At 37.4% G+C, this 23,427-nt stretch overlaps 1 protein-coding gene across 6 annotated transcripts in view; it reads right to left on the minus strand.

Moving 5' to 3' along the window:
* ttll7 (tubulin tyrosine ligase-like family, member 7) overlaps positions 1-23,427 on the minus strand; it is an 80,996-nt gene that overhangs the window by 54,959 nt on the left and 2,610 nt on the right. For 4 of the 6 annotated variants that reach the window (XM_077583599.1, XM_077583603.1, XM_077583604.1 and 1 more), the window contains exons 2-7: positions 17,658-18,062; positions 17,281-17,412; positions 14,541-14,662; positions 12,342-12,409; positions 10,456-10,614; positions 3,421-3,637 (exon numbers count right to left, since the gene is read on the minus strand). In XM_077583599.1, the coding sequence (XP_077439725.1) occupies positions 3,421-3,637; positions 10,456-10,614; positions 12,342-12,409; positions 14,541-14,662; positions 17,281-17,412; positions 17,658-17,682 (723 nt within the window). In that variant the 5' untranslated portion in view covers positions 17,683-18,062. Of the gene's footprint in view, positions 1-3,420; positions 3,638-10,455; positions 10,615-12,341; positions 12,410-14,540; positions 14,663-17,280; positions 17,413-17,657; positions 21,875-23,427 lie in introns of those variants that run through there. The other 2 variants (XM_077583602.1, XM_077583601.1) reach the window with 2 other exon arrangements.

Raw genomic sequence — 23,427 nt, forward strand, 5'->3', positions numbered from 1 at the left:
AAATGAATTTTTGACGTCTATAGCTGTCAATGGCAGTGGATGAGTTAAACATGTTAGACACTCGTCTCAAGGTCTCATGAGACAAAAAAAAATCACCAAAATTATGTACACTTGTGGCGCCAGGCTTTAGTTTACAGCGGTGACGTTCCTGCTCCCCCCTCTTTCCCTCCTTCCGCTCTGTTTCAATGCACATTTAAATCGCAGCTTCTCACGATTACGTAATCGCGTTTTGTCAAAAAATACAAATGCAATTAATCGTTCAGCCCTATTATCGGCACTTAGTATCGATATGGGTGAGTACTGAAGATTTGAGTATCATATCGGTCTCAAAAAAAGTGATATCGATTATCCCAAATATAATATAATCTTCTGTTTCAGGTCCTCCCATCAGTGAATCATGTTTCTAACTTGATTAACTAACCTGATTTCTGGCTGAGTTTTAACGCCGGATGCCCTTCCTGACGTAACTCTCAATTATCCAGCACTGGAGATATCCAGTGGCTGGGTGTATGGGAACCAGCCCGCCTACTGGCGGCATGAAAGACAGCAATGTGAACCACTGCACTAATGATGCTAATTCAACAACAACAACAACAACAACAACATGATAAGGCAATGACCGAAGTATGGGGGGAAAAAAATAATTAAGAGCAGTGCTATATTTATTTAACTCTGAACGCATTGAGACAAAGTAGCAGAGTACATTAGCATCTCATTTTTATTATTTTTTTTTTTTCTGGAGAGCTCAGTTCATTCGGTAATTTTACCGATTTGACATGTCATCATCACTTTTTTTTTTATCTTTTTTTATACATTTTTATTTTTGTATGTGGGTGTGTATGTGCATGTGCGTGTGTGCGTGCGTGTGAGTGTGTATGCATTAGTTCACCTAAAACCTATTAAAAATCCCATACTGTTCACCTAAACCAAATACTTCAAAATCCAGCTAGAGTCGTGAGGCCGTCAGGAGACCCGAAGAAGGATCAAAGAAAAGAAAGGAAAGTGAAATCCAGCACCGCCCAGACACCACCCACCACCCGCCGGGCCACCAACCAGAGTCCTTCACCAACCCCAGAGACATCTAAATCCCAACAAATCAGGGAGACCTCAAGAGACCAAAGGAGAGACTGAGGAAAGGAAGGAAGGACAGACGAAGCAGAGTGATCTATGATGCCTCACTAAAATCACCACGAATGTAAAAAAACTTTGTAGCAAGGACATTTTCTTCCGTGGCTGCTGCAAATAAACAAAGAGCCTGGTTCTAGACCTGCTGTGTATGAGAAGTACACGGAGAAACCCGCCTCTGTGAGTTAATGCCATATACCGTACAGTGAAGTAAACAAAACTGAATCAAATAAGAGTGATAAGAGCTAACATGGCTGGGATGCATCCCTGAGTGGCTGCCTATTAGTGGCCTTATTGCACCCCTCTCTTTATAATGCACCCACGTCCTTAGCTACAAGGTAATAACACCGTGACCGCGGGCCACTCTACCTCCTGATGGCTGTCTGGCAGCCACTCTCGGTGGAATTGAACATCCATCTCCATGGCACGCTTGATTCTATCATGTGTCGCAGACTTGGTAAGACAATACGCACTGTGTTGATATGCATCGTGCTTGATAGAAGTATGTGGGTGTGTTTGTGTGTTTGTGTGATGCGCAATAAGACTTTGTTGGTGCAGAACCTTAAGGCGGATAAGAAAATGTGGGACACTCAGCTGTGTACACACACTGGACCTGCACATCCTATGAGAGTATGTAGTTGTGTCATAAATATAGTTTCCCCCCTCATGCTAGCAGTGTATTGTTCTACTGAATTTGATTATAGTGAGTTACACAAAGATTCAGCTTTAAAGACTCAGTGGATGGCAAATCTAGTTGCGGGTATGCGCTTCCGCATTAGATTAAAGTCAATTTGTACCTTGCATGTACTGTAAAGCATAATTCCATGATGCAACTATCTACAGCTCATCGGGGGGGGGTTAGTGAAGTACAGCTTCATCAAGTCCAAATCAAATTGGAATTGCAAAGGTGCGACAAGTAAAATCAGAGTCACAATTCAAGTCCCAGTGCACAAGGTCCGAGTCCAGATGAGATCAAGAGTAGATCTTAAAGGGGAAGTCAACCCCAACATTTTCTTTACAATAAAATGTTGTAGGTGCCCCCCTTTGTTAAAACACAGCAATCTGATGAATGCCTAACTTACTACTAAAGACTTACTAGGTTGATGAATTTCTTACTTTAAATCTCTTGTTGCTTAATATGATGTTAAGTTTTGTTTCTTGTTTACTTGCTAGCTTGCTTTGCTTTTTTTTCTTATATATTTGTTTGGGCTGTTTACAAGTTTTGGCTTCACAATTTTTATTTTCATTAGTTTTAATATATTTTAAAAAATATTTTTTAAAATTTGTTTATTTTTAATATATATTTTTTATGCATATTCGAAATAAAATTTCAAATCAAAATCAAATCAAGTCAAATATTGCATTTATGGAATATGAGTTAAGCAGCAAAATTCACTAGTTTTTATCCATCTCAGGGGCGGCCATTTTGTCATTTGCTGTCGACTAAAAATGACATCAAAGTTGCTCAGGGCTCAGATAACGACCAATTATGGCAGAAAATGGAATGGATTAAAAAAAAAAAAAGGTGGATTTTGCTGCTTAACTCATATTCCATAAACGCAATATTTGACTTGATTTGATTTTGATTTGAAATTTAATTTCGAATATGCATAAAAAATATATATTAAAAATAAAACACATTAAAAATATATATTAAAACTAATGAAAATAAAAATATATTAATCATAATGCTGTGTTTAGACTAGTGAGGCTGCATAGAACATATTATCGTACATAATATTTTTGGGTTGACTTACACTTTAAAAAAAAATCATTATGCTCAACACTCTCACCCAATTAGATGGCTTGCAGCCCGGTAGCCGTGGTAACCGGGTGGCAAATGTCAATGGCGGTCTGAAAAACTTTATATCAAGTTTCTTTTGAAGGAGGACGTTAATTTTCAGAAATAAAGACTATAGCTGGACTCGGTCAAGTGATAGAAATACTTTCCGAATCCTATGGCGGAGTCTGAGAAGAGTCAAAGTCAAATGCCAAGGAGTCCGAGTCAAGTCTGAGACAACAAAAAAATGTGTCGAGCACGGGCCCAATACAGCCTGACAGCTTATTAAGATGGCCCTCACCTATAATACAGTTTTTAAAATTTACCGCGGGAACCTCTTCAAAAGTCACTAAATGCACTAATAGTCGCACAAATTTGAATTTACAGTTAATACAGGTTTAAATTAAAATTTATCAGGATTGTTTTGTAATTACACCAAACTGGAAGTCGACGAGTATCGCAGAATGGACGGAGGTTCCGCCGTGTGTGTTCGCGTGTGTGGGCAAATGACTCACCAGGTTGGCCTCGCTGGGTGCATGATACTTCTCCGTGCCCATTCGCACCAGGCCGTCGTTGTAGAGGAAAATTCGAAGCGGGTCACAGGAAGTGACAAGGATGTAGATGCGCAGATCAAACTTGTAGCCCTCCATCAGGAAAGGTTTGTCCAAGTACTCCTGAACAATAAAGTGCTCCTGGGCAGGCAGCTTCTCGCAGTTACGGATAAGTGAGATCCTGGATAGACAGAAGCCTTTATTAATCCTCTGGGGGGAAATTGGAGTGTCGTCAGCAGAATAATAAAATATGGCATAGTAAAGACAAAAGGATAATTAGAAAAATGATAGATGACGGCAGAGAAACGACCATGAACACTGACTGATGACATTGGCACTGTCTTATATGTGTTGGATAGAAATGGAGCTCAACTGTATACACCTTTTGCTATTCTTTTAAAATAGCTACTGGTTCAATCATATACGTATCTCAGTTGCAATATTTAGCTGTCAGTGTTTTTAAATGTAACCCTTAGCTTTGTGCTACCCTTCTTATGTGTTATAAACCAATTAATAAAATGTGTACCTAGTAGGGGTGTTAGAAAAAATCGATTCGGCAATATATCGCGATATTACAGTGCGCAATTCTCGAATTGATTCGATATGCGGCCGAATCGATTTTTAATCATCAATTTTTTATAGGAATATTCAACAAAATGTCTTACTTAGGGTTAGGATTCACATATTAAGCATGGAAGAATGTTATATTAATGGAACATGAAGCCTTAATATTTGATTTCAGTGCTGTTCAAACATGAAACAGACTGCAACCTGTTTGTTAAATTGCAGTGGCTCAGTTATAAGCCTGAATTTTCAGATAAATGAATACATTTTCATACAAATCTTACAGTGTACATGTACAAGTTTACTGATTAGTATTTTCTAAATTTGAGTGGGAAAAAAAATCGCAATAATCAATTTATAGATTTGTATCGGGATTAATCGGTATCAAATCGAATCGTGACCTATGAATTGTAATACAAATTGAATCGGCAGGTACTAGGCAATTCACACCCCTAGTACTTAACTCTTTGACTGCCAGACGTTTTCAGAAAAGGGATGCCGTGGGTGCCAGCCGATTTTAAGCATTTTGACTGACCTTTCAAGGTCCATAGAAAATTATGTGTTTGGACTATGGAAACACACATACTACCAAATGAAAGATTGGACGCTCATCTTTCATCAAAAAAAAAAAGTTTGTTTCTACCTTATTCCGTTTTTCAGTAATCAACAATAGAAAATGGTTAGTTACACCTCTGTTTTGAAACAAACGTCTTTTAACGTCTTTGGCACTCCTCCATAGGATTTTACTAAATGTTATTTAACGTTTTTGGCAGTCAAAGAGCTAGGGAGCAAAAGAGCCTATAAAAGTATACTTTCTTATGTTCAGGACTTTGTGTATTTACTTTAAACTTGCATGGTGCCCTGGTGGTATTCCTACGACCTTCTACTGCGGCAAAACCTGCCATGAAAACATTGTTAAAAAAAAGTGCCCTTGGCATGATTTATGGCAAGTTTAAGAGCAAAGACTTATTTGGCACAGCAGCGCACAGACCCTTCCGAACTCTCTCTGTTGATTACCTGGCCCTTTAAGTCAATGCTTAAAAAATGCACAGGTATAACATAAATTCTTGTTTTGGGCGAGCATCTGGAGAACATTGTAATTTTATGAAGAAAGCCTCATCAAAGACCATTGCTGGTCGATGAGGTAAATATAAGCAGGCATTGGGCTTCGTTTCTACATTACTTTCCTTCTAATTCAATTTCCTTTGGTCGCAAGTCACTGGCACTCAGGCTTTATATAGCACACAGACGTGGACTGAGTTGTGTTTGTATGCATGCATTCACGCAGGCGAGTGTGCACAGAATTTGTGGGGCAGTGTGTGTGTGTGTCCATGTATATGCATGTGAGCTGGTGGCTTGAGGGATCATTGTTAAACAGCCTCCAACCAACCGCCATATGTAGACTCAGCACGACTGACCTACATCCCCATCAGTCATAGTTAAAGTCAACTGAGACTAAATTGGTTGCAGGCAGAGTCATGAAGGTTCCATTATGTAAGGAGGGATTATACACACACATGGTCTCACACAAATATGTCAGAAATGTAAAGACTCAGTTGTGTGAATGTTTTAGTACTGAGGCAACATACACAGTAAATTTAAATCAATTTAAAGTGGGACCGAATAGACTTTAGAGTAATATTTACACTTGGAAGAGAGTAAAATAAAGAATTGAAGAAAAAAATAAAAGTCACTCAAGGGTTGAGAAAAAAACTCACAACCTTCACGCAGCTCCTGCTATGTGTTATAATATCAGACGTGTCAGCAGGAATCTTCTTAACTCCAAGAGCAAAAACAGTGTGTTTGGCCTCCTCTTGGATGCAAGCAAAGGGTAGGAGGGGCATAGCTCAGGTGGTATTGAAGCTGAAGGTTGTGAGTTTGTTCCTCAACCCTTGAATGACTTTTTTTCAAATTATTTTCTTTTATTTTACTCTCTTCCAATTGTAAATATTATTCTAAACTTCTTATTTTTGTCCCACTCTAAATAGAGTCAAATTTACTCTAAATAGAGTTAGATTTATTCTACAGAATTTCCTGTGTAGCAGACCGAGTTATGTAGCATCAATATTGTATACAGGACACTACAATCTTCAAAAAATGCTGATAATCATTACATTAAATATAACATGTAATGTCATATTCCGTGGAGATCGGGCAAATTACGAATTCCGCTTTTGCATAAAATGCCAAATATATATTATTTAATTAATTATAATAATGATAAAAATAATACAAATAATATGTATTTATTTATATGTATATACAGGGATGTGATTTGACCAAAGTGAAATTATCTGAAAATTTAGCCGGGGGTCTGGGGGCCGCCGGCACCCAGCTAGGTCCAGGCTCATGGGTTTTCCGTGTTTTTAAGTACTTTCAATGCACTCACATGACAAAGAAATAGACAAAACAACAGCATATATTTTCAATGTATATTGAACTATCCCATATAAAATGGCAGTTTTAGTCAACTCAAAATCAGTCACATTCAAAAACATTGGACTGCCTTTGCTTTTAAAAACTATCACTGAGAATATCATCTTATCTAACTAATGTGATTACTAAGTTAACACATAAATAATGTTGAAGAGTTCAAATTTCATGAACAAATAATTGTATCATGACCAAATGAAAAGTAACTCATATTAGAGCATACCACAAATGTCTTTGTTATAGCAGAAGATGTTATCTGTCGGAGTCATGTGCATACACAATGAACTACTACTAAAAAAAATAATAATAATTTAAAAAAAATCAAAAAAAATCACTTTTTTTTGGGGGGGAGATAAAAAAAAGCGGAATTCCGCGAATTAGCGGAAAAATCACATCCCTGGTATATAATAATGTAATTAATATAATAATAATAATAATAATAATAATAATAATAATAATTAAATATTATTATAATTAATTTATTAATTAATTAAAAATTGTCTAGAAAATTGCCATTCATTTCATGAAATTTAAAGGAAAATGTATCAAAAGTACTAGTGGTATTGGTCGTTGCTATCAGTATCAGTGACAACTCAAGAATCGAGTACTCATATTAGTATCCATCTGAAAAAAAGTGGTATCGAACATCCGTATTGTCCACGTTTAACCAAAGAGTGCATTGTGGAACTGCAGTCATATTGATTCATTGCTTTATTGAATGAAAATCAACAAGTGAAGTGAATTTACAATGTTTCCAGCCATTATAAAGCAGTAATGTCTTCTCTTTCAGCTTAGATAGCGATGTGATGTTTTTAGCATACGCTTATCAATCACGCCGCATTACGGCTGGTTTCAACCGAGACAGCTGCGTTCAAGAGCAGCGCTTCGTCTGCCCACTTATCGGCACTCTTGAGCAGAACCAAACAGGGACAAGTTGATAGAAGCCTGACCAATAAAGTGAGTGGCCCTAAATGGCAGACAGCAGCTGATTGATGAGGACAGGGTTAACAGTGTTAGTTAGTCGAGGAGGAGTAAAGCTGAGACGAAGACGACATGATTGATGAGCCCGGGTGTCACGTAATCATAGCCCACTCTCCCTTGCCTATTTAATTTGGCACCAGAGGGCCTTTCTCCTTTTTAAGCTTTGCACACGCTTTGATTTTGTTGCCTTTATAACTTCACCCACAAACAATACCTTCATTTAGTGGGGCCAGCCGCAAAACAAATTACGGGGGTAGGTATAACTTAATTTCCTGCTGTGGCATAACATGCAAAAAAAAAAAAATGGAGGGAAGTCTAATCTTGTGAGCCTTGTGCTGTGGAGAGGTTGAGCTTAGCGCAGCATCTTTCATATTTCAAATGTATTGCAGTAATTCAGTCTTAGCTGCATTTTATTCTTTAATAAATAAGAGCTTAGTGCAACATGGAGCTATAAGTAATGCTCACATTATACCAGAAAGGACAAATTAAAAGAGAATTAGAGGGCGAGTTAAGCACACTGAGCTATTCGCACTTCAATATCCCCATCTATTGGTCTTAATGATGAATGCAGGTACTTGTATGCAACTAATACAGAGTTTTAGCACACACTGATTATTTTCCAGATCTGAAAATGTGATCATTTCAGGGTGAAGCTAAATTCTTATCTCAGGATAAGAAGGAACTAGATTTTTCACTTAACTCAAATTTACATTAAACTACTTTCCTCTTGAACCAGGCGTCTACAAACTACAGTTTGAGAGTACGAAAAATAATTTTGCAATAAATTATTCTTGCAGGCCATTAATCAATATGTAAATTGTTTACTTTACTTTCTATTGAATGGCTTGTGACATTTAGGTTGGAATGATCCAAAAATATATTTTTTAGGGATACGCATAGTGGTTTAATTGGTATCAGGATTATGAGAGGATCCTTAGAATAAATGTCTCCTCAATAAGGGGCCCGTCAATCCAAAAGGTTTGAGAATCCTTTTAGCGATTTATAAAAGGTGGCAAATGACAAAATAAGTAACAAGTAGAAATAAGGGGGGAATTGTTTTAAAAAATTACTTTTCTGTAACTTTTTTTGATGACTAAACAAAATCAGGCTTCTATAAAGGGATACTTGACTCACTGAGCCATTTTCAGCAGTAAAAAGTTAATAATGATAATAATGATTTTGATAACTTCATTTTTTTTCATGTACAACTAATACTTTTAAAAACTCATTTTTCCACTTGCTGTAGACCAGTGGTGCCCAAGTCCGGTCCTCGAGAGCCCCTATCCAACCTGTTTTCCATGTCTCCCTCCTTCAGCACAGCTGAATCTAATGATCAGCTCATCAGCAAGCTTTGCTGAAGCCTGATAACGATCTTGATCATGAATCAGGTGTGTTGGTGGAAAGAAACATGGAACACAGGCTGGATAGGGGCTCTCGAGGACCAGACTTGGGCACCACTGCAAGATTACATCACCTGCGCTCAAGGTTATTTTAGTTAACTAAAACTAATGAAAAAACTAAAATTCAAAAAACTATTTTGTGAACGAAATCAAATAAAAACAAAAAATGCTTTAAAAAAAAAAGAAGAAGAAAACTAACTGAAACTACATTTTATGTTTACAAAACTAACTAAAACTAACTATAATTATAACAACTAACTACAAATACAGCAAAACATTCCTTTGTTTTAGTCTTTGGTAATCAATTTAATGCATGAGCCTTTGGGGATGATTTATTTTGATATTAACCGGAATAAGGACATTTGAAAGTGTGTCACACAAAAGTGACGTCATCTAGCAGCAGCCAATAGAAAAGCACCTTCAGATGACGTTGCTCCCATAGTGTTTTTTAAATATTGTGCACAAGTAATACACACTTTTAAAAAAAACTAAAACTAATACTGAAACTAACTCAAACTAAACTAAAACTAAGCATTTATGAAATAACTAAAACTAATAAAAACTAACAGAACCACCCTGAAAACTAATTAAAACTAACAAAATAAAAAAAATAAAAACTCAAAATGAAATAAAAACTAACTAAAATGAAAATTTCCAAAATTATAATAACCCTGCCTGTGCTGAGTACCGGTAGGTAACGACCAATCATGGCTCACCTGGGGTTTTTGGGGGGAGGCGGTCAGCAAACTGAGCCATGATTGGTCATTACTTGTTTCCTGAGCACAGGTTATGTCCTCTACAGTCAACAGTAAGTGGAAAAAATTGTTTTTAAAGGTACTAATTGTTCATGAAAAATAATGGAGTTATAACATTACAGTAATTTATAGACAAAATATCATATGTAGCTATAAATAAAATAGTATTTTAAAATGATATACCGCAATATACTGCCATCATTTCAAGACACCTGGATTTGCTTCTCGAAATACTTCATGGCTTTCACTGTCAGAATAGTTCAAATAAATAAATAAATAAATAACTAGCATGGAAGTTTGGCATCTTCTATCATTTTACCCCTGGGATTTCATGTATGAAAAATGCATTTACTTCTGCAGTCTGCCCATCTCATAATAAGAGAAGCTTTTTGAGTTTCCCCATAACCTGGTCCATTTGCCAGTCTGCCTGGTGTGTGTTGATGGTACCTCATAAAGGTATCCGATATTCATATGCACACACCTTCAGGGGAGGAGGTACAGCAACTGCCAGGGACGACTGTGTGTGTTTTGTGTAAGGATGTGTGTGTCGTCTAGCCACGATAAGCTCTTGATTTATGGTGATTGTGACCATGGAGGACAACGAGGCCAACAATGAAATTTAGCGCACCCTCTCAGCCCACATAATCAATCTGAGCCCGGCCATTATGCTATTTCCATGCCAGGGTCAAACACCCCTCTGTGTGTTGTTTTCTTGTGCTTGTCCTTTATTTGCTCCCCTTTCAACTTTCTCTCTCAGTCACGGTGCTAGATAGACATCTTGTTATTAAATCATTCCTTTTGCTCAAGTCTCCCAATCGGTGTGTTTTTCGATTGTTTCGGATCACTTGTTCTTGCCTCTGACCTACCCGTGACCCATGGCTCCATTGGCTGGTTTGACAATAAACGTCTTCTGCTTGCGTTTCCGTCGCAGCTCCTTGACGTAATTTTGGAACTGTGTGTACTCAGCGGGGAAGATCCATGTTTTGGGTACGAAGCCGTACTCTTGGGATTGGCACTTGATCATTCTGGAGAGACAACAATTCATTGTATCATATTACAGCGGAACGTCTGAAGTCGAATGCGCCTAAAGAACAAAATTGCAAGATGAAGCATCTTGTGGCACTTCATAAAACGGTAAATAAAACCTGGTGAAAGCAGTAAACTATATATCGCTCATAACCCAGGACTGTCCCGCTTTGAGCTTAGTCCCATTGTTTTGTCACACTACTAAACAGGTCCCATCCCGTGTCGTGTTTTTTTTTAAATATTTTAGGTATCATTATTGATGAGCATTTAACATGGAAAGCGCATATAGAATATGTCAAATCTAAGGTGTCACAAACCGTGGCCATGTTACACAAGGTGAAATAATCATTGAACAAGAATGCTTTGTTATTGTTATATAATACATTGATTGTTCCATACCTGACCTCTTGCATTGAAGTGTGGGGGTGTGCAGCCAAAACCTACAATGAATCCATGTTTCTTTTACAGAAATGTGCTCTTCGTGTTGTTTGCGGTTGTGGATACAGAGACCACACTAATTCATTATTTATACAACTAAAAACGTTCAAATTTATTGAATTGATGGAGTTTAACCGTCTTATAATACTGTATTGTATAAAGCCCATCATGAAATTTTACCAGTTAATAAACAAACTAAATTGATAAAAAAGGGAAAGTGAGTACAAATTAAGAGGAACAGACATTTTTTTGAAACCTAAATATAAAACAAAAGAAAAATGTATTTCAATTCAAGGTGTCAGTCTGTGGAACAATTTGGATTGTAAAACAAAATCTTCTCAGTCTATTTGTATTTTTTTTTAAGTATAAAAGCACAATTACTGCAAAAATATATATAGCACAAGTACACGCAGTTGAATTATTTTGAATTATTTTGTAGTATTGTAACACTGAAAGCGTCTTGACCGCTCGCTGTCATTCATTTTGTGTTTTTTTTGTGTTGTTTTATAGTTGATCAGGGGCAGACAAAACAAGTTTTGTTTCTTTCTTTCCTCGTTCATTTCTTTTACTTTACTTTGAATTTAAATATTGCTTTATATTGTCCTTTTGCTTTTACAAATGAATGAAATAAATGACTGATTGATTGATGGATTTATGGATTGTTAGTTAGTTAGTTAGTTAGTTAGTTAGTTAGTTAGTTAGTTAGTTAGTTAGTTAGTTAGTTTTGTTTTGTCCAGCCAGCCAGCCAATTATTTGCGCCATGTGCATGCTGGAATTAGAACTACTTCCTGCTTCGGTGTTTAAGAATCATGGTAAATGTAGTCCTGCTAGCCTAATGCCGGTCAGACCCAATTTAAGATGACCTTTTCCGGCAGCATATTTCCAATGTCACAATGCGGGACCAACATGAGGTAAATGGTAGAGCCAGGTTCCAATAGAGGTTGGATAATGATGAGTGCATTGCATTGTTTACAGATGTTGAATTGTCATCCAAGGTAGATTTAGCTTTAGCCAAAGTAATCACGCAATGGGGGAAAACTTTAAAAATTGCTTATAAAGATTTTAGGATGACCACATTTTAAACCTGAAAAAGGAAAAAATAAAAAATAATTCTTGCAATACTCCCCAAATGGAGTGAATCAGAGCTCAAGCAGCTTCCCTAAACCTGTTGCGTTCAACCACTGTGCTGCATTTTTTTGTTATTATTTTTTAAACATTCACTAAAGTCTTGATTTCAATATGTAACATGCACTCGGTAAATGCTGAGGCTTGGAAGAGAGAAACTTACTTTGACATGTTTCTTGCTAAGCAGTCTTTGCGGCAAATTTCACCCATACCCGGAAAATGGTTAATTCTCTGCAGAGGGACAGACAGACATAATTACGTTGTTAAGGCCATTAAACTACTCAATTCCACCCCACCCCTTCCGGAAAATGAGCACATTAGAGGCAGCAACCTGAAGTGAGCATACAATGTTCTGACATTTATGCCCAATTACGAACTTAAAACAAAAAGGTGACGCTGAGACCTTTCGCAACCCTTATTTAGTTTACAATGTTTTTCAGGCTTTAAAGGTTGGGGAGGGAAGAGGCAAGAAAAAAAAGATCAATCTCGGCTCTGAGGGGCCGAGGTAATTGGTTCTGCATCGTAAGCTCCTGCAGTGACAGCTGAATGAATTGCTTTAAATGTGCCAAAAGTGGGGGCGGGGGTAAAAGAAAATCTTTGGGTTTTTTGTATTCTTTGACCAAATGAGCCTGAACAGGGGCGTTAATTAGGCTCGTATGAACTTAAACTTGACAGCAAACTCCCATAGTACATTGCTTGAAGGGGGAAAAAAGAGAAAGAGAAAAAACAAGAATGCGCAGTGTAAAAAGGATATGTGATTATTATCCCAAAGAGACAGATGTAATTGGGCATCGGGAAGAAATTGCGCAATTATGCCAATTCTGCAGGACAACGCCGTTTGAGAGAGGAAATCAAAACCAATTGTGGAGGGACTTTACTTTTTTAACTGAGAAATGATCATGTGACACACTACAGCACAAAAAGGTGCAAGTGATAACATTTACAACTAGTGGTGCAACGGATCATCATTGATCCATGGTCGGTTCGGATCAGGCCCCACAGTTCGGATCGCCCGTGATCCGCGGATTGGTTGGTTTTGGGGGTGGAGACAACAGTTCGAATTCACAGTGGACACCATTCAGACATGTCAAGGAAGCAGAAACATACTCAACGTAACACGCCGCGCAAGGCTAACTTCAAAATAAACAAATAATACATTGACGGCAATGCAAATAGCCTCAGTAGATTTTACTTTGAAGTCGTAGCGTGATGGCTAGCTTGACTTCCCTTTTAGATGTTTAGGCTTTCTTTATTGTAGTTTTGATCGACATTGTAGTTGCTACCAACATCAAAACAACTCATATTTAATCACTAATTTAGGACGCTAAGAAATCGCTAATTAATAACGCTGTCATTGTATGATACGGCAGAAGTCTCCGATGTAAGTTGCTAGCAGCTAGCTGTTAGCATTATCTACGAGTGCCTGGCTGGCTGGCTTTTATTCTTGACCAAGGCTACTCTGTAATTGTTTAAAGGAAGGGAATGTGCCTTGAATTGCAATCATTTACTTTATAAAACACTTTTGCCCATTAAAAAACCAACAACAACATTCAACTCAAAACTTTGCTGCCTGCAGTATATAGAAACTGCCCTACTGGTCACTTAATCAGTAATGACCCCACTCAACAGGATAGGGGAGGTCAATCGTCACTATTAAGATAACTGACTAGATACTTGGTTATCACTTGTTGTTCGGGCTTCTGGAACTAAAACAAGTCATGTTGCTCACAATGTGTCAGTCTTCCTGTTAGACTTCTTGCCTGTCTCCATCCATTCCCTTATCTCCCAAGCTGGTGTGCTCGTTTATTTATGTATTTTATACTTTTGTCAGTCAAGGCAATTGTAAGTCTCCTCACACACACCACAGTTTAAGTAGTTTAAAGTAAATCTTCATTGCAAATCTGCTAATCTTTAGAATCAATTACAATATTATGTTGCTAATTTGTAGATCTCTCAGGGAACTCTTAAAAATTCTATAAAAAAAAAAGAATTACAATATAAGGAAAAAGGTGGAAAATCATTTTGATTCTCTTAACACGGAAAGTTTAAAACCACAGCTTTGCTCTTTATAAATGACTTACTTATGGGGTTTAATTTTTAAAGAATAAAGTCCACCTTTTCCTCAAATGAATACTGGTGGAAAATCCTACCTCAACTTAAAGCTACAATTTTAACGACAGCTTAATAAGTCTTAATGTTTTGTTTGTGCTGTATAAAGTAGTATAACTTTTATATTATTATGTTTGCTTACAACTTGATCGTACAATGAAATCTGTTTTTTTTTTTGTCTTATAACATCTTTAGCCAAGTGCCTGCCAGCCCCCAAGATATGCTGAGTTGACATCATAGCCAAGCAGAGTACCTGATAATTCCTGAGCTCAGCAATTTTCTCATGCTGTACAGCCGAGTCGTTCCAGATGAGATTGGCCGTCTCGTCATCATCTCGTGTTTTCAGAAATTCCATGTCTTTGATGACAATGCGAACTGGTTGGAAGACATTCGGATTAAAATGGGGGTAGAACAGGCAAAGAATGCATTTCAGTAGAGTTCAGTTACAATAATATTTTAATGTTTGTGTAATAATGACATGAATACATATAAAATAAGCGCACAGTGAATACAACAAATAAAGCTGAAAATTGTTTCACAAAAACACTTGGATCAAAACCTTCCAGAATTATTTACTATTCATGAAATGGTTGTAGATCAGATGATAGTATGGCTCCCAGCAAATATATATAAATTGTACTTAATGTATTTTAATCCCACTAGAACCCCTATAGTATGACAGATAGGTGGCGAACCCATTTGGACATTAATCCAGCAACTATTCATTAATCAGCGAGTAATGAAAGATCCATATGCCCAAACAAAATGGCATTTTAATTAATTTTTTGAAACCCAACACAAACCTGATGCCAGCCTGCCTAATGTTGCGTGATAGCACTTGAATGGGAAAACAGCGTTTCCGATGTGACTTCATCAATCTGTTCATGCTGGTGGATGTTAACTGTGTTTTGAAAACTTGAACAGGGAGGATTTACATCGCAGCAGGGCTGTGCTGACAGTTACCATTAAGTTGCACAAGACCCAAGTTATAATCAATTTTGTCTCAACTTTTCGCGGAATAAAGAAAACTACAACACCAACTTTAATCTTTTATCTTTTCCATTGCCAAACATTTCCATTCACTGCAAAAATGACTAAATGGCTATTTAGTTTTTAGTGTTACTTTATCCCGGACATAGTGCATCGCGCTCTCTCCTCAAAAGGGCCGGTGTGAGGATCTCATCACAGCAAGCAAAATGATTCACAGCTTGATTCCCATCTACATGCTGGATTCCGACCGCCCCTGATTTCTCCTACACTGCTGCTGACTCCTTAGTTTCAAAGGTTGTAGTTCACCCCTGAGAGCTTTGACGCCATGCAATATAGCCAGCATGTTAAGAGTGCTTACTGGGCTCTTTTAGCCTGTCTCAAAAAACACTGACTGCCACGTTAGATTACCTCAGGAAAGATTTTTTTTTTTTTGCAAGGATTGCCCCCACACAAGCAATTTCAATGGGCTGAAAATCATGTAGCTTTAATTTAAAATGTTTAACGTCACCATTTTCAGCAGGCTAAACATCAATGGGCCGTTTTGAGTGAGTCCAGCTATCACCGTTTTTCATTCGTTTCCTTGCTTTACATTTTTATTTGTGGAAATTCTGGAAAAGGAACTTACACTAACTATACAATATGGTTTAAAGAATGGACTCCCCTTGTTTTCCAACATCTATGCGTGGCAAACTCACAGTATTTTCTAAAATATTGGTCCACTATGTGATTTGCTATTTAAAGACCTTTTAAAGACTAGTCAGTCAACTAAAACTGAAAATTGTAGTACGGTAGTGCATGAATCAGTGATGATTCAAAGTAAGTAGCGAAATGGGCGTTGAAACCTAACGCAGAATCAAAATGTTCCCATTCAATTCAGAATGCGTCATAGAATATTGTCGCCAGAGAGTAACGCTTAGATGGGATGTCCCATGTACGTGGGGAGCAGCAGCTGACATGATTCAGAAGTGATATGGAATTAGCCAATTTTCTGCTTGACAGGAAAGTTTGGATTTTGTATTGATTGTAATGTACATTCCAAAATATAAAGATTCAAACCTAAAACATTTGGTGTTATAGTATATGCACTTTAATACGAATGTCGTACTATCAACGTAGCAGCCGTGTCTAACATCGGCTTGTTTACATTGCTAATGCTAGTTTAGCAAGAGGTGTTTAACAATCACCTTTTTTCCTTTCGACAAAGGTTTTCCTAAATTCATAAATAGGTCTTTTGAGACTATTTTTTTCTTCTCAATTGTCTTTTTTTCTTATATTGTACAACTATAAACGAGTATACTATTTATACAATTTGTCTTTGAAGTATCTTCAAACCATATGACCAAAAACGAGGAATGTTTGTGCCAATTGTTTTCTTTTCTTTCTTTTTTTTTGTTATATTCTATATTTGATGCCTGTTTTCTCGTGCTACTTGTAAGAAAGTACATTTTTAATTTTATATAATAAATTGTGATTGTTTTTTTGAAAATTGCCATAGAGATTAGGCGAAACATTGTAAGTCAGAACAGAGGTAGTATGTTTTGTTTTTGTCCTCAGTTTGAGGTTGTCTGGAAAATAAGGGGTAGGATTATTATAAATTCTCTAAACTTCTACCTGCTCCTTTTGAGTACCACCTTTGTATAACTTTTGTTGTAATTGTTTTGTTTTTCTAACTTGATGTTACTCAATATAAATGAAAAAAAAAAGTATTACTAGAGCTGCTATTTTGATGACGCTGGACGGCATCTGTGAGTATAACAAGGATGCACTTACATGATAATTGCACGTAAATCTGTAAAATGGAACAACTTTGATCAGACGATTGAAAGAGGGAGGGATTAAGTGAGACTACATTCAAATTTTGCTAGCAGTGTTGCCGCCTCCCACTTCAGCAAACATATAACTGGTTAGAAAACAGAGTTTACAACACTGTAACATTATTTACAACAGACCCAAACACTACTGCTTCGAGGCTCATACTGTTAGAAATCAGCCTAACTTCATACCAATCTCGTATTTGGTGCCAGCAACATTGGCACCGATGATGCCCTTCTTCTTTTTGGTGTGCACCTTCCTCTTGCCATGGCCCTGGTAGGAGCCCACAGATGGCAAGTTCACGGGGGATGCGCCTCGATCCTCTAGAGGGAGAGAGAGACAAGACACATCAGTACAAGCATGATGTTGTCATGGCGTGCACAGAAATGTGGGAAGGGTGCCTCATTTCTGCAGGGAATTGTACAGTCTGCTGTGGCCTAACAACATCTAGTATGTGTGTTGCCATATATTTTCTATGTGGCTTTGGTTCTATACATCAAAGAGAACAGCAGTTGTATACTGTATGTGCATGTTTTGGTATAAAAATCCGCCATTCTATTCGACTCACCTCCGTCATTGGGAGGCGAGGGCATCTCCAGTGCTGGAGGTGTGAAGTGGGATGCCAAGCTTTCTGCCAAACGAGGCAGGCGGGCCCCGCAGGGTACTCGCGGTACCCTCCGAGGACACTCTCACACCAGATAGTTGTCACGGTCTCTGGCTGCGTAGACAGTATGGTTCGGAACCAGTCCGCGGATCATCTGAGCATCTTCCAGGTGCCTTCCAGCAGGATGGAGAGCAGCATTGGTCTGTCTGAGTGGGAGTTTCAGGAGGGTAACGGTGATGGGGAAGACTAATGGAGGAGGGTTGTGGGGATGGTGAAAGGATGGGGGGGGCACTTGGGAATCTACACAGGCCCAGCTTATTTACAGCCCCATGTGGAAAAGGCAGTGAATGGGGGTGTACATGGAGATGGCTAGGAATGCATGGAGACGAGAAGAGAAAGAAGGCCAAATGCTTAGGGTTGCCACAGTACATGGAATAATCAGTTGAAGTGAAAGAGCAGCAACACTTGACTTGAGTATTCGCAGCCTGTCAAAGGTTACATCAGTTCATCTATGATCAGTCACAGAACTCGGTTTATTTGGTTTGTTTGTGAATAATCAAGTTTAAACATTGATAGATGTCATAGATTATTAAAATTAAACATGTTTTTTTGAAAATATCTAATATAACTTTGATAAATAATGGATGCACCGTGCAAGGTCAAAATTCAACTTCCATTGCATCCTTGCATTTTGATTGTAACCAAGATTTTCCCTGTTAGGTGAACTCTCAAATATGCAGCTTAGATCACCAGAAATGTTCAATTGAAATTAACGTCATTTCTGTAAACTCCAAAATATCCATCCATCCATCTTCTACAATGCTTGTCTTTATTAGAGTCATGCGTGAGCGAGAACATATATAGAGGCATGGTACACCCGGGACTAGTCAGCAGTCAAGCACAGGGCCAACAGACAACGATTCACACATTCACACTTATATAAGGTCAGTCTTCAATTAATATAATGTTTGGAGAAAGTAGTAAAAAAAAATAATAATCCTAGTGTCTGCTAAAGACTCCCAGTAATCTCCGGCACATATTAACATACATGTTGACTATAAAACATGAAACAATAATGGATGTCATAGAACACCACTTAAGAAGCTACTGCTGTCCAAAAACATATTGCGACAGGTTTGAAGTTTGCAATTAAGCACCATGATGTTCCACAGTGTTACTATCAAACAATTGTGTGGACAGATGTCTGCAAGGAAGACACAAAATGCTGTGTGTTGAGAAAAGACACAGCACACATTCAAGGTGGAGGAGGGGTACTTATGATGGTTTAGAACTGCTTTGCTATCTCAGGGCCTGGATGTATTGCTATTTTTGACAGAAAACTGGATTTCAAAGTTTATGAAAAATTTTGCAGGGGTACTACTTTAGAGCATCTGTCGGCCAATTGAAGCTTAACAGACGTAATGCAACAGGACAAGACTCAGAAGAGTCCTAGCCTCAACTTGATTAAAATGCTTTGGCGTGACCACGAGAGAACTGAAATTATTTTGTTGAGGGGAACGATTAGAAATTCTACCTGCCCACTTTGCAAGTCTGATCTGCAACTACAGGAAACATTTGGATGAGAATTATGGGGACCAAAGGAGGTTAGACCGATTTTAAAATCTAAATGCATGCTCAGCTCAATAAACAAAAAAAAAATATCTGCAAACATAGAACTGAGTGGTATTAATTTTTTTTAAAAAGTGATCACATTTGATAACCATTTTTGTAGGGGTGTGCTCAAAAAATCGATAAGGTAATATAAAAATGTGTTCAAAATAATTTAAAGTATCAGGATATGTATCGTTTTGAAGGCCAGGTATCGCGGCCATGTTATAGCATGGTAACATGATACCCAGTCCTACACTTTTGGTAGAAATTCCCTAGGGTTCACATCATTTTTACTGATGACAGTATATTCCTTTCAATTTTCAGGAAAGTCCTTTAATTAATTTCCCTAAACTCTTATATAGTATATTCCCTTTTATTGTCATATAGCCAGGTTTGTCAATTCATTTCCAGTTTATTTCCAAATATGTTCATTTAGAAGTCTCTTTAATTACAATACATTTAATGTGGCTTTCATGAAAACTTCATAACTGTGCCCATTTCTGAAATTGTGTTACCTTAGCTCTATTTCTGCAGAAATAAAACCATCTAAAGCTGTGTGACGACTACTCGACTAAATGGTATTCCGTGAAACCCTAATGCAAATGTGTGTCTCATGCTTGTGCCAGTTGGATTTCACTGTATGGCTGAGAGGTCATCTCATTCAAGCAGATGGCACTTTCACAGTAGTTTGTAAAATGGACGCTTCAGGCAATGAACAATGTGAGGAATTAACACCAGTCAGCGTGCCAAATTCTGTTATTCTTTGGCTGTGGCCTGCGAGTGGGCTGACAAGCCATTTTCTTTTTTTCCTCAGTTATCAACCATTGTTGAGATGTTCTATCACTTAATTATTCTGCTGGCTCAGAAAGCATTGTGACTTGTGCTCGTCCTGTTGGTCCAAATGATCACATTTCCAAAAACAAAACAAGCACACAGGGTTTACCAAACTGTCGACAGGTGCAAACCTGAACGCACTTATACAGAATGCTTATATAGTGGTTTACAATGGTTAAATTAATAATGCGTAAAAAGGTGTGTGTTTGATTTAATAGGATATTGTGAACATCTTTCTTTTGTTAATTCGCACAATTGCCAATAGCTTCTAAATTTCAACATTTCGATTTCTCAAGCAAAAAATGTAACAAAGGGCTCAGATGATAAATCTGAAGGCCTATGAAATGATGAACAGGATAAGAAAACACACAACACAAAGGCCATGAATAGATGTCGTGTTCTTGTAGTCTTGTAGTCAAAATAAATCAAATCATGTCATGCAGAAGATGATAATATGAATCTCTAAGTTTGTTGTATGATGACTGATTTATACTCAAGTCCTTTCAATGTTTCATATCAAAACAAAATTGAACATATAAAACATTGTCATCAAATAATGATAAATACAGAAGTTGCATATACCACAGAACAGATAAGCTCCATTTTCTTGTTCTGAGTTTCATACAGAGACCAACAGTGCCCTCTAGCGGTCACAAGGCTCCTTTTGCAGTTTTCCTGTCCACACAATTCTAATCCATTTCAGAGAATATGCACACATACTCACTCACTTCTCCCATTGATTCAATGAGCATTGACTGAACAAATTAAAATAGGGAAACAATCAAAGTGCATTATTCCATCACTCAGTAGAGTTTTATGTTTTCTGTTGGTCTTTTTGACCGGGCGAAACATCGATTCCGGGGAAGACAACGGCTGGAATGAGTTTAGCAGAGAAACAACAACAGTCCGAGTGATGAAGTGAGGCAAGCTGTGCTGTTGACAAGAACACCCGCCCACCTCCCAGCATTTCCCTGGTTGGTCAGCAGGGAAAGAACTCTGACTCAAGAGAACCACCCGTCCTTGGTGTCCCATAGACCCCCTCAGGAACAGGCCTAATGTGACAGCCACATGATACAACAAACACTTAATGACTCAAACAACGAGAGTGCACAGTCCTCTTTTCATAAGAGAAAAAGCACTAAATTGCCAATCAGAGATCGGAGTGATAATATTTGTTCTTTCTGATATGATGATAATGAAAATAGAAATGTAAATCTTCTGGCAAAGTTGAATCTTCATTTTTGTCTTTTACTTAATAAACTTGGTCAATACTACTCACTTGGGGTTACTGCCAGTGTACTGAGATCACGTTTTTATCACTATTAGTTAGTTAGTTAGTTAGTTAGTTAGTTAGTTAGATCTCAGCTCACACAGGTGCCTGGGAAGAATTCATTCAATTGAGTAGGGATGTAACGATTACAGCAATATCACCATATTGCAATATCACCATATTGCAATATTACAATTGCCATAATATCATTGTCGTCATGTCCTGATATTAAAATCAGCACAATTTGTGCAGTTCCAGCGCCCTCTGGTGGTTAGTTTATTAGTGCGTTTTAATTTTAATTTGACATGTTTTGTCCACTCATGACCCACGCTAATGGCCAGTGAAGGGGAAAGTAACATGTTTGAGTTCCTCCACAAAGTGACTCAATTCACAATGTTTACATGCATTAGCAAGTGATTAGTGATTGTAGGTCATACGTATATGTACATTGAAGTCACCTGTACTATTTGAATATATTATATTATATTATATTATATTATATATATATATATATATATATATATATATATATATATATATATATATATATATATATATATATATATATACTGTATATATATATAGTTTGTGGCTCAAGGAACCAAGGCATCACTCTGAAAGTGAACAGGTTAATTTCAAGTTCATTTCCTTTCAGGCTGAACCTTTACAGACTGAAAATCTATGTTTTACCTCATCTTTGGAGACTGTTTTTATCAGCACAGAGTTGTTGATTTTCTTGTTTGTCTTTTTGTTTGTTTGTTTATTTGTGGGCAACTTCCTAACTATGCATGATGTTATAAACAGTAAACATACCTCCAGTTTGTAATATGCAAAACTTTAAAAAGCTGGTGTCAGTTTTTACAATTTGTAAAAATACACTCAGCGATATCCAGCCTTAGTATCTGTTACATCGATGTAAATTTAATTTACGGATTTAATTCGGAATGGAACAATTCAAATTTACCTCAGAAAACGGGAAAATGTGACATGATAATCAGGTGCTTTTGTTGTGCCTGCTTAGGAGTATTGTATTAAATTTAATTGGATGCTAAAGGAATGATGTATCTCAACAAAACTTTGCATCTTTTAGCTATAATGTTTGTATTTTGTGCCCCCCTATAATTTGATCTCTCAAGTAACCAAGTTTTGGTAGTCTGTTCTGTTGTTTTTGTGCCTGCCCTGTCCTCCAGAATTAGATAAGAGTTAGTATTATTAACTGATCTAAAATCAACATTCTGATGTGGATTAACAAAGTAGGACTGTACATACATTATCTGAGTATGTCCAGTCGCAAAAATAATATCTCTTTTGTTGAGCGACTTACTACTACCACCGTCCTGTAGATCTGAAGATGACGCAGTAGCACAATTCAAACAAGAGAGGGAGCTAAAGGACCACAAACATACAGTACCTGGAGTGACAGAAGCCTTGTGGATTCTGAGCTCATGCACATCCTCTGCCTCAACACAGACGCGTTATTGTTAAGCGCTATCTCCTCTGCTGCCATAAGAATATCTCTCTGTTCCACAGGCCATGACAAGTACATTACAAATAAATGTTTGTCTTACAGGGTATTGTAATGCTGAGCTGTCTGCTTCACACGAGATGTGAATACGATCCAATTGTGTATAACTGCACCACCATAGTTTTTCTTTAGGAAAATACATGTCATGACAATCATCTCTTTCAGCAATGTCAAACAAGTCTCTTCAAGAATGAGCAGGACTTCCCTGAGGGGTTTTCTTTACGTTTAACTCGACTCACATGAAATGACATCTTTGTTGTGAGTGTCCAACAAGAGGAACAAAAGAAGAGGCTTGGGGGAAACACCACTTAGCTTTGTGTTATGCTGCTAACGTTCCCTGATATTCCCTAGTTCACTGGAACCTCAGTGTGTGTGATGAATAGCTATTCAAAAGGCACTGGTAGAGAATTGACTAAAACCTCAAAAAAAAAAAATACAACTTAGAATTTGCCTGAACACTTCATTGGAAATACGACTAAAGCCATACAAAACGT

The sequence above is a fragment of the Vanacampus margaritifer genome, chromosome 13, assembly GCF_051991255.1.
Source record: "Vanacampus margaritifer isolate UIUO_Vmar chromosome 13, RoL_Vmar_1.0, whole genome shotgun sequence".
NCBI classification, from domain to species: Eukaryota; Metazoa; Chordata; class Actinopteri; order Syngnathiformes; family Syngnathidae; genus Vanacampus; species Vanacampus margaritifer.